At 36.7% G+C, this 15,478-nt stretch overlaps 1 protein-coding gene across 1 annotated transcript; it reads right to left on the bottom strand.

Annotated features, from left to right (window-relative positions):
* Positions 1 to 8,767: 8,767 nt before the first annotated feature.
* LOC132174346 (uncharacterized) lies at positions 8,768 to 12,059 on the bottom strand. The gene is made up of 6 exons (XM_059586016.1): positions 11,907 to 12,059; positions 10,989 to 11,506; positions 9,826 to 10,018; positions 9,568 to 9,632; positions 9,253 to 9,463; positions 8,768 to 9,133 (listed from the first exon to the last, which is right to left on the bottom strand). The coding sequence occupies exons 1-6, from the start codon at positions 12,036 to 12,038 to the stop codon at positions 8,768 to 8,770; spliced, it is 1,485 nt and encodes a 494-aa protein (XP_059441999.1). The 5' UTR covers positions 12,039 to 12,059.
* Positions 12,060 to 15,478: the final 3,419 nt, after the last annotated feature.

Here is a 15,478-nt window from a genome sequence, read left to right on the forward strand (position 1 = left end):
GCTAAGCGAGCAAATAGGGGTCGTGGCAGGATGAAGAATTCAAAATTGCTTGTGCAAGAGGTCTCGGTTGCTATGGAAGTTGCATCAAATCCTTTGGATTGTGATGTTGAATTGAGTGAGACGAAGGATATTTGTGAATCATTGGACTGTGAAGTTGTGATTTTGGAGATGGCTGCTTCGAATCCTGCTGGTAGTGTCTCTGCTGTTGATGTGGTTGTTAATGGTGTGGAGGACATCTCTGCTACTCATGAACTGGAGGTCATGCGAGATCCTGGTTCTTTTGTGACTAAGAAAGAACCATCAGTTGTTGTTCCAGTTGAGAAGTTGGATCAGAAAAGCTTAGCTTAGGACTGGCGCCAATTGTTTCGTTCAGAGAAATATCTAGGTGCATTGCATTAGTTTGCACCTTCTCGTGAGGATGGTAAAAAAATAATGAACAACGAAGTCAATTAAATTTACAAAAGAACAATAAGAAATTTGAATGAAAAATAATATATAAATTAAAATAGAAAATAAGGAAAGAGTAACCCTAAACCCTATAACAATATATTGAGAATGGTAGCAAAACTGAGAGTAACCCTAAACCCAATAGGTTTTTGTGTAATACCTATTATATTGCAATACAAATAAAACTTATAAAATTCTAGACATTTAAAAAATAATACAAAGCAAATTTTTTTTTTTTTTTTTTTTTTTTTTTGGTATGGATACAAAAATAACAAAATCTTTCACTCAATATTTAATGCAATCAAATAAATCATTTCAATCTTCCCTTAATCTAAAAAATAAATTAAAACAACCTAAATTCGTCCCCATATGTGTAGTTTAAAATGAAAAAAATAAAGAAAAAAAAAAAACGAAAACTAATAGAAAATTAGAAAAAAAAAAAAAAGAAAAAAAAAGGCAAGAAAACATGAATTTTGATTGTCAAAGTATTAATAAAAAATTAGCATAAAATTTTAATATTTTTGTTGTAATGCCTATTATATTTTAATACAAATAAAACTCATAATTCTGAACATTCAAAAAAGCAAATAAAAAATAAATAAAAAACCCTATAAAACATTCAAATGAAGAATAGCTGAATACCCACGCACAAAAAAAAAAAAAAAATTCACAAAACAAAACGGAAACAGATTCATCTCTACCCATTCTCTAATTTAAAACGGTGTTTGGCACAAAAAAAATTCTAAAGAAACAAACTAAAGATAATCAATTCACAATTGCTAAAAATTTATACATAAAAGCACAAAGATACATTCATCTTGAATATCTCATTTTTCTATGAAACTGATCAAATAAACTTTGTGTAACCATCAACTTCTATAGAAAAGTGTTTTGAAATGTTGTTGCCATAGAAGGAAAGGATGAATTTAGAGTGAGAGAGACCAACATGATTTAGGGTGAGAGAGATAAATGTGAGTTAATAAAACGAAAGGTCAAAAGGAATTAATTTATGAAAAATTGTGTTTTAATAAAGGGAGAGATATTAATTAAGGAAAAATATGGATACGTGTCACAATTTTAAACACTCTCAGATATTAAAAATATGGACACGTGTCGCAATTCTAAACAATTTATACGTCAAAACTCGGCTTATATATATATATATAGACACAGAGGAAAAAAAAAACGAAAATTATATTTTTAAAAACTTTGTTACTTTATTTTTATATTTAATTTTATTTTTTTTTTTACCAGATTGGTAATTGGTCACATGAGATTATTTATACTACCTCCAGATTTCTGAAAAAAAAAAAAGTTGATGTTATACATTGGAATATTATGAAATATATATTGCATATTAATAAAAATATTTCCATAAAAAAATTAAAGTTCTAATTATGGCCCATAGTCGTTAATTAAAGCCCCTTAATTATGGTAAATAAGTATCCATCTTCTCTCTTGGTTTTTCTCTGGATACCTAGTGGTGAAGCGGCTTCCGTCTATCCAAGAAAAAGGGTGGGAGGCGGTGAACGGGATTTTCTTTCAGTGGGATTAGAAAGGCAATATTGGAGACATGACGGAGGATGTAACCAGGATGTGGGAAAAGTTTAATCTTATGGAGGAGGAGAGTGTGAGAATCAAGACTCAGGAAGTAGACTTTGAGCCTTTGGTGGGCAGAGGCAATGCATTTGTGGTGGGGAACCTACTGGCAGACTGAACAGTAGGCAAGGAGATAATCAAGACCCCTTTGATAACGGCTTGGCAGCCTATTGGCCAGGTTCATTCAAGTTTGTAGGTGTCAATTCGTTCTTGATAGAGTTTGAGAACGAATGGGATAAAATTCGAATAATGGAGGGTCGACCATGGACCTTTGACGGCGTTCTAGTTTCACTGGTAGATTTTGAAGGCCTAACACCTCCAACACAGTTGGAGTTTGAAAAGGCAAAGTTTTGGGTGCGTATGTTTAACCTACCTCTAACTTGCATGAGTAAGGAGATGAGGATCTGCATTGGGTCTACGATGGGGAAGGTGGAGGAGGTTGATGTAGATGAAGAGGAAGCGGGATGGGGGGAGTACCTACAAGTAAGGATAGTGTTGGATCCGTCAAAACCACTATCAAGGGGCAGATTTCTGCATGTCAGAGACAAAACAATATGGATCACTTTTAAGTATGAGAAGATACCTAGATTTTATTTCAAGTGTGGAATAATAAGACATGGTTGCAGGGGGTGTATCGCACAGGGAGGACGTAGGACTCAGGGGAATAGAGATGATGTACAGTTTGGTTCTTGGTTGCGAGTTACTCCAGGGGGATATCGATCTAGCGGGGCAGGAGGAGGAAGAAAAGAAGGATCGTGGAGAAACAGGGCCCAACCATAAAAAATTGTCAGCCACGTCCAATGAACGAGAGGAGTCAAGAGCCAATGGAGGAAACAAGGTGGTGGTGAACGGTGGTGTATCCTCGGGGACGTTGGAGGCGCCGACACGGCTACAAAAGGAAAGTTCTCAATTCAAGGAAACTCCTAGCAGCCAATTGATGCAAGCGGATTTTTTGGGGAGTCATTGAATTAGGAAAGGAAGGAAATATTATCAAAAGATTGTGGTGAGGAAATAAGGGAAGGACGGCTACCAAAGAGCAACGAGTTTCCAGGAGGCGGGAAATCTAGTATTAAGGGCAAAGATGATGCGCCCCAATCTAGCAATAATAAAATGAATGAGGTTGGAAAGGGAAAGAGCATTTATATGGGGCAATGAGATTCAATTAAGGAGAAAATGGTATGGGAGTCTATGGAAAAAGAAAATGATGTTGGAGGGTTTGGGGGTAGACTATGGGAAGCATAACACGTGCCAGGGGGCACGACACCTGTAGGTCAAGTTAATGGAAAAGGGGTTACGAAGAAGGGATGTAATGTAATGCACAGAAACAAATCACATAGGACATCGCCCAGTGGGAATCACTATGTTCATGGGCAGCGGACTATAGGTAGTGCATAAGCTGTCGGAATAAAAGAAGGGGGTAGAGAGGTAACGGGGAAAAGGAAAGCTCTGGGGGCTCAGACTGACAGTGGAAGGAATGAGGGGAATAGATATAGACTTGTGGATGAAAGGGAGGATTTTTGGAGCGATGATGAGGCAGAGGCTGCAGAGCAACCCTGCCATATCCAATGAGCTTTTTAAGCTGGAACTGCCAAGGGCTTGGGAACCTCGGGCAGTTCGAGACCTCCACCAGATGGTGAAGGAAAACTGACCCAATTTGGTTTTCCTAATGGAAACCAAATTACATAATAAAAGTCTGGATATTTTGCGAGTAAGGCTGAAGTTCGATCACATGTTCGTGGTGGATAGTGTGGGATGGAGTGGGGGTTTAATTTTGCTGTGTAGTGATGCAATAAGGGTGACAATTCGAAATTACAGTTGCCGACATATTAATGCTCTTATCACAGTGGGAAGGGATGGTGTTGAATGGAAATTCTCAGGTTTCTATGGACATTTGGAAACATCAAAAAGAAGAGACTCCTGGGCTCTTTGCGTCACCTGGCCACTTTAGCCTCAGCCCTGTTGCTATGTATGAGAGATTTCAACGAAATAGTAAACCTTTTATGGAGAATCTTGGAGTGGGAAATAAAATAAAGCAAGAAGACAGATGGCTGATTTCCAAGAAGCTTTAGAAGATTGTCAACTCTGCGATTTGGGTTTCAAGGGACCTAAATATACTTGGAATAACGGGAGGGAAGGGGCAGCGTTCACAAATGAGAGATTGGATAGAGCAATTGTAATACAGAGTGGCGTGAGATGTTCACGGAAATGGATGTCACAATATTAATTAAATGTAGTTTGGACCATCACCCAATTTTTGTTTCACTCAACGAAAAGAGAAGGATGGTTTGGAAGGAAAAAGCAATTCAGGATGGAGGAAGGTTGGTGTGTCAGGGATAATTATAAAAGGGCTGTAGATGTAGTGTGGACAACAAAGCAAAGGAGGGACAGCTCGTGGGGAAACATTAGTGGGAAACTCAAGAGATGTCAGAAGGCTACAATGATGTGGGTTAAAAAAAACAATTCATGCAACAGAGGCTATGCTTGAATCTAAAACTTTGGAATTAATTTCCTTGCAACATGAGGGTCATGAATCAGAGAGAAGGAAAGAGATGGAACTTAAAGAAAAAATTAATGGGTTAATGCAGCAAGTGGAATTGAAATGGAAGCAGCGTGTGAAAGAGGAGTGGCTGCGTAAGGGTGACCGTAATACAAATTATTTTCATGCATGTGCCTCTCGAAGGAGAGGAAGAAATTCAGTGGAGCAGATTCGGGATGAAGGGGGCAACCTCTGCACCGATCCAGCAGACATAGAGGATGCCTTTGTGAGGTATTACACAAGCCTATTCACTTCGGCCAGACCTCAGAATATGGGAAGAAGCATCTCAGTGATTGGCAGCAAAATTTCAGAAAAGATGAATTAGAGACTAACATCTACCTTTACGAAGGAAGAGGTGAATCAAGCCTTGGATCAGATGGGTCCATTCAAAGCCCCAGGACCATACAGAGTTACAGTGAGCTTTTATCAACATAATTGGTCCACGGTTGGCCGGAGGTATGCAAAGCTGCTTTGTATTTTTTAAATTCCTCTCACAAGGATGATTTGATAAATGCTACTAATATTGCTTCAATTACAAAGGGTAAAAACCTGAGATGTGTAACTGAATTCAGATCGATAAGCCTGTGCAATGTGGGTGGTCCTCCCCCTTGTCATCTCCCCATATCAAAGTGCTTTTTTGTTTGGGAGATTGATAATAGATAATATCTTAGCTACTTATGGGACCCTGCATACAATGCATACGAAGATGTGGAGTAAGGTTGGATTTATGGGCATCAAACTAGACATGAGTAAAGCTTGTGACAAGGTGGAGTGGGAATCCTTAGAAGCAGAAATGGCCAAAATGGGCTTCTTGGAAAGGTGGATCAAATTAATAATGGAGTGCGTAAGAACGGTTACATACTCTATTATTGTGAACGGGAAAGCAGTGGGGAGTATTACACCGACTAGGGGGAATAGGCAAGGTGACCCATTATCACCTTACCTATTCCTCCTATGTGCGAAGGCGCTCAGTTCTATGCTTAGTAAGGCTGAAAGTACAGGGATTATCATAAGGGTGCCTATGTCTAAGAAGGGGCCGAGGTTGAGTCATTTATTCTTTGCTGACAATAGCCTTTTGTTTTGTAAGGCTGATTCGGTGGAATGGCGAAGACTCACCAAATTGTTGGAGGAATATGAAATAGCTTCAGGTCAAAAATTGAACAAAGAGAAGACATCCATCTTCTTTTCTCGTAACAAAAGCGAGGAAAAGAAGGAGGAGATTTCCAGACTTTCGGGGCTAAATGCTACTCAATGCTATGAAAAATATTTGGGGTTACCAACTATGGTAGGAAGATCAAGTTATAAGGCCTTCAAGAGCATCAAGGATAAAGTATGGAACCGGTTAAATGATTGGAAGGTAAAATTTTATTGCAAGCCGGGAAGGAGATCTTGATTAAGGTGGTAGTTCAAGCAATACCAACATATTGCATGAGTGTTTTTTTACTCCTTATGTCCTTATGTAAGGAGTTAAATTCGCTCATGCAACGCCTTTGGTGGGGACACAAGGAGAATACCTCAAAGATTCATTGGACGAGTAGGGAAAAGTTGGGCACCTCAAAAAATCAAGGGGGTTTGGGTTTTCGAGACCTTGTTATATTCAATAAGGCTCTTTTGGCCAAGCAAATGTGGAGAATAATGCAAAACCCGGATTCTTTGGTCGCGTTGATTATGAAGGCCAAATACTTCCCAAATAGTACCATTTTGGAAGCTAAATTGGGATCTAGACCATCATTGGAATGGAGAAGCATTTTATCATCAAGGACCTGATTCAAAATGGTGTAATTTGGACAATAGGGGATGGAAGAGATGTGCGGGTGTGGGGGGATAAATGGCTGCCCACTCCAACATGTTATTCGGTACAATCACCGAGACCCGCCCTATTAGAAAATATGAAAGTAAGTGCTTTAATAGACTGCGATGAGAAGCAATGGAAGAGAACCCTTGTTTCGTCAATTTTTCTACTGGAGGAAGCTTCAGAAATCCTCAACTTACCCTTGAGTCCACTCCTCCCCAAGGATCACTTAATATGGAGAGGTACAAAGAATGGTGTATTCACTGTTCGAAGTGCTTATCATTTAGGAATGGAGATGCAAGCAATGAAACTACCGGGGCATTCGGAGAGGAAAACAGTTACTGAGGAGTGGAAGATCTGCTGGAACCTGAATGTCCCTAATGCTCTGAAAATGCACATGTGGAGGGCATGCCATAATTTGCTCCCAACAAAAGGAAATCTGTATCGGCGAGGAATATGTGACAATAATTTGTGCCCAGTTTGTTTGAGGGAGGAAGAAATAGTAGCTCACATATGCTGGGACTGCCCAGCGGCAAACGATATATGGGGAGGTTGTCATATAAAATTACAAAAGAGCACCATAGGAGGTCGAGACTTCATGCAGATATTCATGGATGTGTCCTCACGATGCGAGAAGGCTAATGTAGAGCTGTTTGAGATTGTGGCAGGTCGTATCTAGATGCGCAGGAACGACCTAGTCCATGGTGGCAATTTTCTACACCCAACCCAAGTGCTGAAAGACTTGGAGAAGGCTTTGATTGAATTCCAGAAATTACATGCCAAAAGTGGGGAGCAAGAAATCGTAGAAAGGGTGGAAGAGAGGATTAGTTGGCAGCCACCGCCAAGAGGAATGGTCAAAATAAACTGTGATGCAGCCTTGGATGAAAAACATAGGATTGTTGGCCAAAGGATCATTGTGCGGGACGATAAGAGATCTTTCTTGGCAGCATTTAGTAAACAGTTATTAATCGAAGTGAATCCGGTGGTTGCTGAATCTTTAGCAGCCCTATATGCAGCTATATTTTGCAAAGAACAAGGCTACTTGGCAACGATTTTTGAAGGTGATGCCTTGCAGGTTGTCAATGATGTGAATTCAGATTGTCCTTGTAACAGCTTGTTTGGCCACTTAATAGAAGGCATCAAGTCAGGTATCAGAACCTTGGACCTGGTGCGATTCATCCATGTCAAACGTGAGGCGAATGTGGCTGCACATGAACTAGCTGTAGGAGCTAGAACCCATGTCACAGATACAGTTGGGTGGACTTCAATCCCATCGTGTATTTGTGGTATTGTACGGAGAGAGGAGTTATTTCCGTCTTCTTGATTTTTGCTTGTACGAGCTTGAATAAAATTTCAGAAGTTGTTTCAAAAAAATAAGGCCTCCAATTAATGAATATTAATAAAACAATTTTCATAAAAAAAAAAAAAAAATTAAAGCCCTACCTACCGTCAATATTCTTTAATTAAGGCTCTCTAATTATGGTAAATAAGTAATTTAAAAAAGACATTAATATCATTTGATTCTCTTAAAAACTTAATTCTCCAATATTTTGAAATAAATAAGGTTTAAAAAATTGATGAGAATAAAATAATATTAAAGACATTCTTAAATAAAACCAATTCTTGAACGTTGTAGAAAGATTTTATTTGGCCTTTTGATGAGCATTGAGCAACCAAACATTCGAATAGCAATAAATTAACTGTCAATTGGATTGTTTGCATGAGACCAGGGTTACTTCAACAGTCAATCCTAATAAAGCTACACCAGGCATAGACAAATTATAAAATTTATTCCAACTTTCAAAATATAGGAAGTACGCTATACGCGGAAGATTATGTTTAACATTCAAAATCGAAATGAAAAAAAAAAAAAACAAAAAACGTATGCTAAGATCGATGGAAACTTTTCAAAATATTTTATTCAACAACAAACTCCTCTTTATAAGTTTCTATTTTTTCTTTCTATTTTTCTATTCAAGTCATATTAAAATTTGAGTTCTTTTTTTCTTCTCCATAAGTTCATTATTTGCTAGGAACTCACTATTTAAGTCATTAAAATCCTTTCATAGCTGATCAACGATAAAAAAAAAAATGTTAGTTACCAAAAACTCAATCAGTTACTTACATTATTTTTTTAATTGATTTTTGAAAATATTTTTACAATTAAGAACGACAAATATTTATAACTAAATTGCCTTTCTTCATTGGGTTCTTAAAACAAGTTTGTGATTGGTGCTTGCCCCAGATGTAGCTTTGCGAAGAACAGAACTTGTCTATAACTAGACCATCAAATACTAAATATATATTAAATCACTTGTTATCTTAAAATCTTAAGCTAGCGTTTGCATAATATAGGAAAAACAAATTCTTAGACGATATTAATGAAAAAAGACTTAAGATCTACTCTGAGAATTTGCATTTTCCCAATACTTATCTTCCCACTTCTCCACTTGCCTTATTAGATTGGAATTCCTCTTATAAAAATTTCCAACAACTTGGGGTTCATAACGAGGATTGATGCATGGGCTTGTCAAAGAAGGTTCCTTCACTAAGGACTCCATCATGAACTTCTTCACAGTTCCCTTTGCAGAACAGGCCATGGACTGGGAGCACACCTCCACTGCTCCTTTGGGAACTTGAGGCTCAAAATTCAAGAGGCTAGCATATTCAGTTAACATGTGGAACATATAGTCATACACATACTCCATATTTAGCTCTTGTTGAATGAAGTCACTTGCTGCTTTTCCCATAGATTGTGCCTACATATATATATATATTCCATTCAGCTTTATAGATATATTGGCTCAGAAATGCAGAAGAGAAAAAGAAAAGGGCAAATGTAGTTTTCCAAATAAAAAATTGTGTTAGAGAGGCTCACTTTTTTTTCGTGTTTGTTTCCCCAATCTACAGCAAATTTGATGGATTTGCACTTGCCGTCGCCCCTTATTGGCCAGTAGTGATGCAAAGGCTCTAGACCTCTTGTGAAGAAATCATAAAACTCTGGTTTTACAAGTAGTGTCGCAGAATCACAGGCTAGAATGTATTTCTCGCTCACAGACCATGCATATCCTTCAATATAGATCTTGTATCTATGTGGGTTATCAAAGAATACAATGAACAATTTATAAGATTAATTAGACTTACTAAACACTTGTTCAATCGCCAGGATGACTGTGCAAATATATATATATACCTGTGTGTGCATTGGTTTGCAAGGCCTGATGTCTTATATCCAATCTGAGACTCAAGAGTCCAGTTCTGAAAAATTATACCCATTTGTTAATGCATGTCCACAAGATTGCGATCCTCTATAATTGCATGCAATTCGGACATCTAATAAAGCCCTTTTCTCCTTGGAGTACTCGAATTGCATGAAATTCGGACAGGCCGATTGTAGAGGATCCTCATCGGAGGTCGATATTGCCAAACTATTGCGAAATTCCTGAATTACCTGAACATATAAGCGAGCATTCCAGTCCTGTGTGTCGGAGAGATTGCATTGAAGGAGCTGCATCCTGGTTCTAGCTACATATGGGTTTCCCTTCCAGTAGGCATATGGTTCCCTTTCAATCCATTTGCTCCGGCTGTTTCCTTCTTTAATTTCCTTCAGCAAACCTTCCCATGGTCTTATATTTATCTCTGGCCTATATGTATAAAGCAGCACATAGAACCTTGTCAAACCCTCGTAAAGGAGTTAAAAGAATAAATATGTCTCCTTGTTTTTATTTCCATTAGTGAAGAAGAAAATGTAATTTTTCCCTATATATTGAATGATCTAAGCCTTTTGACTATATATATATATATCATCCACTACCAATACTTTGGTGCAAAAATTTTACTATTACAACCATTAATTCGTGTGATTTAGATCACCTAAATAACCTAAAACACAAAATACAAAACAATCAATATTAATTTTAATTATTTCTCACGTTAAACAAAACACTTTTTCAAGAAAACAAATATCTAAAAAGCATTAACCAATGGACCGAATTCCTTATTTGAATTTCTTAAAATTCAAGCAAGGAATAGTGAGAGGGTGCAGAACTCCAAGTGTATTCTAACAAGCATGAACCTTAATTACTATCTACCATACGTACCATTGTTGCATCAAAACCATGAAAAATAGCACAAAAGATAAAGACAAATGATGATCATTCTTTCAACCGTACATTAGGATCCTATACTTCATTTGAACTCAATAATATATAATTAGTTATATTAGAGTAGTAGTAGTAGTGAAAAGACAAAAATACTCATTCAACATAGCTAATTGGAGAAAATCTTGTTCCTTCAACCATTTTTTAACTATCTCTATTAGGGGCGGAACTACCACTGGGGCCAGTCCCCTAAGGCAACGTACGGGTGGTCCCCAAAATTAACTTTTGTCGTCCTCCAATTTATTTATTTATTTTTTATTTATTTATTTATTTTTAAATTTTTTTGCCCCTCCCAAACTAAACATTTTAGTTTTCCCCTCATCTTTATATAAGAAATAGATGAATCTATTATTGAATTTATGCCCGTCCACAAACCTAATAATTAATTCAAAAGATTTACAAAAGGTGATAATTGAAAGATGGTGGAAAGGAAGATAAACCATTGGCAACTTACCAACCCCAGAAGGACCAATCAGGGAAAACAAGATCCCTTGTCCACGTATCACCACAGTACCGGAACAACGCCGGAGGACCCGTCGTGTTCCATTCAGTTGATCGGATAACCGGCCGGTCGTCGGTGTCAAACATCAGCTCCAAGTCGGGAACCCTGCCAGGGTACCTTCTGATAAGCTGCAAAATCCCCCATATCGTAAACAAGTGCCTTTCTATAAACTCCTTGTACTTCTCAACATAAACCTTGCCGCTCACTATCACTAGCCGAAAATGTGCGTATCTTTTGGCTTTCTCCACCATCTCCCTGCTGATTCCTGTGGCTCTCCATGGCCGTAGATCCTCGTGGATAAACCGGAAATAGTCTGGACATGTGTCTCTTGATGGTGGCTCCACGTCATCGCCGTCCAAGGTTGTTGGGAAATTCGTCGAACAGGTTTGTGTTTGGTTTTCAATGGGACATTGCAGTGCTGGGTATTCCGCTTTCTTGCTGGGTGTACTTGAATTGGGATGAACAGAAAGCTTAAACAAAATCGAAAAAAAAAGAACCAAAAAAAAAGAAAAAAAAATTAATAAAATATTTCAGACAGAATTTATAAGGGAATGAGATTGCGATTTCAATATGTACGATTTTAATTTTTAAAATCGGAAACACGTATGTTAATATATATATATATATATATATATATATATATATATATATATTTGGTATGCGAAATTCTGATTTTGATTTAAATTCGCGTATTTTTAAATAAGCACTCCTATCCTGCTTATAAAAAACATAAATTTGTGTTTTTTTTTAAAAAATCACAATGCCAAATATATTACATTTTGTAATATCTTTTAAAAATACAGAGTATTCTTACAAAATCACAATCCCGAATGCACTGTAAAGCAAAGAAGTAGTGATGATCAGACTTACAGGGTTAAACCGAACCCGAGAAATAAAGGTGAGGGTGATGACAATAACAAAGAAGAGGATAGTAGTTGTGGCTTCAGGGCGGTTCATCAGCCGGGGCTTCAATGTTCTCGTCCCGGAGAAAATGGTAGCCATCACGATCGACCCACCTCAGCTGCAGAGACAATGGCGCCGCAGCCTTCGTGCAAATTAACTTTGTTAGAATATTTTTATAATATATTCTCTAATTATGTTTATTGGTATTTTTCCTTAATTTTGTTATAAAAATTTTATATTTTCCTTATTCTATTTCAATTCCTTTATAGGTTTATTTCCTACCTTATTTGGTCTAGGATTTTTTTAATCACTATTTATTGTCTTTTTATAAATAAAAAAAAGTATGTAATATTGTTAAATATAATAAGTATACAAGATGTGCGTAACCCATACATATTTCTCCACAAATATGCTTCCGCACTTCCGCTCTCTCTTTTTTCTCCCCACCTCATTTTTTAATTGACACAAGATAAACAAAAAATACTTCTAGAATTACTCGTGTTGACCCTATTGGCTAATTCTATTTGGTCAAAAATTTGTTCTAGATAAATTTCCTTCGATCCTTTTTTATAAAAGGACATAAAATTTCTACTAATTTTTTACAATTCAACTTTTTAAGTCACATGTGTCGGTTAAAAAAGCATATGACATTAATTGAGGCCATAAATAGATACTATTTTTTAACGTTTTACAATATGAGGGCCTTAAAATTGGATAGAAATTTTTTTCAAACTGGTTTGAAGAAAATTTCCTTTCAATCTACTCTAATAAGAGAAATGCTAGAGAGCCAAAGAGAATTGTCTAGAATTTTTTTTCAAACTGACGTGGCAAACTTCCAGCCACCCCTTGAATTTTCATTTTAAAATTCTGCCACGTCAGTTTGGAAAAAATTCTGGACACTTCTCTTTGGCTCTCTAGCACTTCTCCTCTAATAAATGACAAGTGTCATTCAACATTTTTTTGTTTCTAAAAAATTAATGTTTGCGTTCCTAGATTAGTGAAATGACAATTAGTAACCATTAAAATATTAAAAAAAAATATATGTGAAAAATAACACTTGCCACTTATTAGAGTAGGTTGAAGAAAGTTTTTTCTAAACCATTTTGGAAGAAATTTCTGTCCCTTAAAATATTATTTTAGAAAGTATTTTTGTTGTACAATTATTAATTGGGATCTTAATTAGATTCTATTATTAACGTTTTACAATATTAGAGCCTTCAAATATTTTTTTAGAAAAAAATTTTATTGTACAATTATTAATTGGTGCCTAGTATTGAAACCTTCACAAAAAAATAAAAATTGGCTTTTCCGCCCATTGGATTTGAATGCATGCACTGATCTTGGAGTCATGGACAAAGTTTTACATGGGCTGAGCGGTTGTTTAGGAGGGTTGATTGTCAATTGCAAACGGCTACAATATTTAATTAATTGTGTTTTTATTTTATTTTTTTTTGTTATTATTTATATTCTATTTTTTATGGTGAAAAAACAACATATATCTATTTTAGGAAGAGGCGGGGTGGCAGTGGCACTACAGAAACTAATCAACCCGCCATACCTAGCAGCTATCCATCATCAAGGAGAGCCAATCAACCCCCTATGCCTCTTGCACGTGAGATCCATGCGTGGGCGCATGGGAGGCAAACAACAACATGAAAGGTGGCACAGAAGGTTCGTTTGATAAACGATTTTGTTTTTGTTTTAATTTTGGTTCGATATTGTAGCAAAAAGTGATTGATGTGAAAAAAAAGTAAAAATTTTTGGTGTGAAAAAATAAAAAAAAATTTGTTTTGCAATGATTTTTTTATTTAAATAGTAATAAAAAATTATTGATCTGATGTAAAAAGTAAGAGAATATTAAAAAAATGAAAAAGTGAGATGAATAGTATAGCGCCAAAATCATGGCAAAACTGTTTATCAAACGGAGCCAGAGAGGCAGAGTGGTTGGAAAAGGCAGAGGAGTGGCAAATTGTGGTGGGGAGACAGGCAGAAGTAGATGAATATGGTTTGAAAAAAACCGAGATATGGTCTTCAAGTGGACGACAAGGCAGTTGAAAACTGCAAGGTGGAGGTAGTGGACGGCATCGTGATTTTGTTATGTGAAATCATGATTTTAGTTTAAATTCATGCTTTTTCACATAAGCATCCCTAGCCTGCTTATAGAAATCACAATTTTTTTTTTTTTCCTATTTTAGATTAAGTGTTTTTTAAATTGCAATGCCAAACATCTTACGTTTTGCGATATCTTTTAAAAACGCAGATTATTCTTATGAAATCACAATCTCAAACGCACCCTAAGAAAAGATAGAGACAACAAAGTGGGACGGCCTTGGTGGAAAAAGGAGGGAGGGAAGGGGGGAAGGGAGGAAAATGTGTGGGAGAAAAATCCATTTCTCCTCCCTTGGACAACCTCACAGAGGAGGTGGAGAGCCTCACAAAAGGAGGAGAAAAAAAAAAAAAAAAAAACTAAAATTTTTTTTTAGATATGGTTTCATCAACATTGGATTCTTAAGATTTTGGTGAAGGAAATGGACTCCTGAAGAATATATCAAACTTGTTCAAGCTTTGGTAGAGCACTAAAATGAAGGAAGTGATAGACAAACCACGAGGCTTCAACCAGGTTATCTTAGAATCTTGGAGGTGAAGCTCTCAAAGACATTACCAAATGCTGGAATCAAAGCAAAACCACATATAGAATCAAGATTGAAAACTTTGAAAAAGGATTTTCAAGTAATCCATGCAATGTTGTGTGATCCTGATGCAAGTGGATTTGGGTAGGACAACGTTAGGAAATGTGTGGTTGCTGAAGTTGCTGTGTGTAGGGGTGTTAAGTGAGCAAGCCGCTCGCTCGCTCGCTCGAGATTGGCTTATATAAGCTTTGCTTATGCTCGACTCAATTATTAAATGAAACGCTTCGTGAACAAAAATCCTGGCTTGAATATTAAACGAATCAAGCTCGGCTCGACTCGGTTAGGCTCATGAGCAAGCTTGTATAAGCTCGTGTGTGTATATATATAAACTAAGTAACACATAATTAATTATAAAGCTTATAATTATTAAAATCTTAAAATTGTATTTATATTTAAGCGTTAGAAAATGAAAAATTCTAGACCCTTCATGATCAAAGAAAGAGAGCAATCATTAAAAAGATCTCAATGCAATTAGAGCAGACCCAAATGAAATGAAGAAGAATCAAGTAGAAACTATTGAAGAATCAAAGAGACCCAACCACTTTGGGTCACTGCCTGTTTAGAGAGCGAGAGTAAGAGAGTGAGAAATGAGAGTTCAAGTAGAAAATGCGCTATGACTGATGAGGGAGATTAAGAGAGAGACATTGAAAAAAATATTTTTTGTAGAGGATGTTGTTCCAACGCAGTCTGAATACAACATGTTAACTTGTCCCACATTGCTAAGAAAATACAAATCCACAAGTTTGTTTATCTATAAAAGGATGCATATCCTCTCTCTTTGAAATCAAGTGCTTTGTTGTATTGGCTCAGACTTCATACTCGGCTAGCCAGGTTGAGCAAATTCTCATA

The sequence above is a fragment of the Corylus avellana genome, chromosome ca3 (assembly GCF_901000735.1).
Source record: "Corylus avellana chromosome ca3, CavTom2PMs-1.0".
NCBI classification, from domain to species: Eukaryota; Viridiplantae; Streptophyta; class Magnoliopsida; order Fagales; family Betulaceae; genus Corylus; species Corylus avellana.

Coding starts and splice junctions, on each gene's coding strand:
- LOC132174346 (XM_059586016.1), bottom strand. CDS start 12,038: ATGGCTACCATTTTCTCCGGGACGAGAACATTGAAGCCCCGGCTGATG. Junction 11,507..11,906: donor CTCGGGTTCGGTTTAACCCT/GTAAGTCTGATC, acceptor ATTTTGTTTAAG/CTTTCTGTTCATCCCAATTC. Junction 9,134..9,252: donor GAAACAAACACGAAAAAAAA/GTGAGCCTCTCT, acceptor ATATATATGTAG/GCACAATCTATGGGAAAAGC.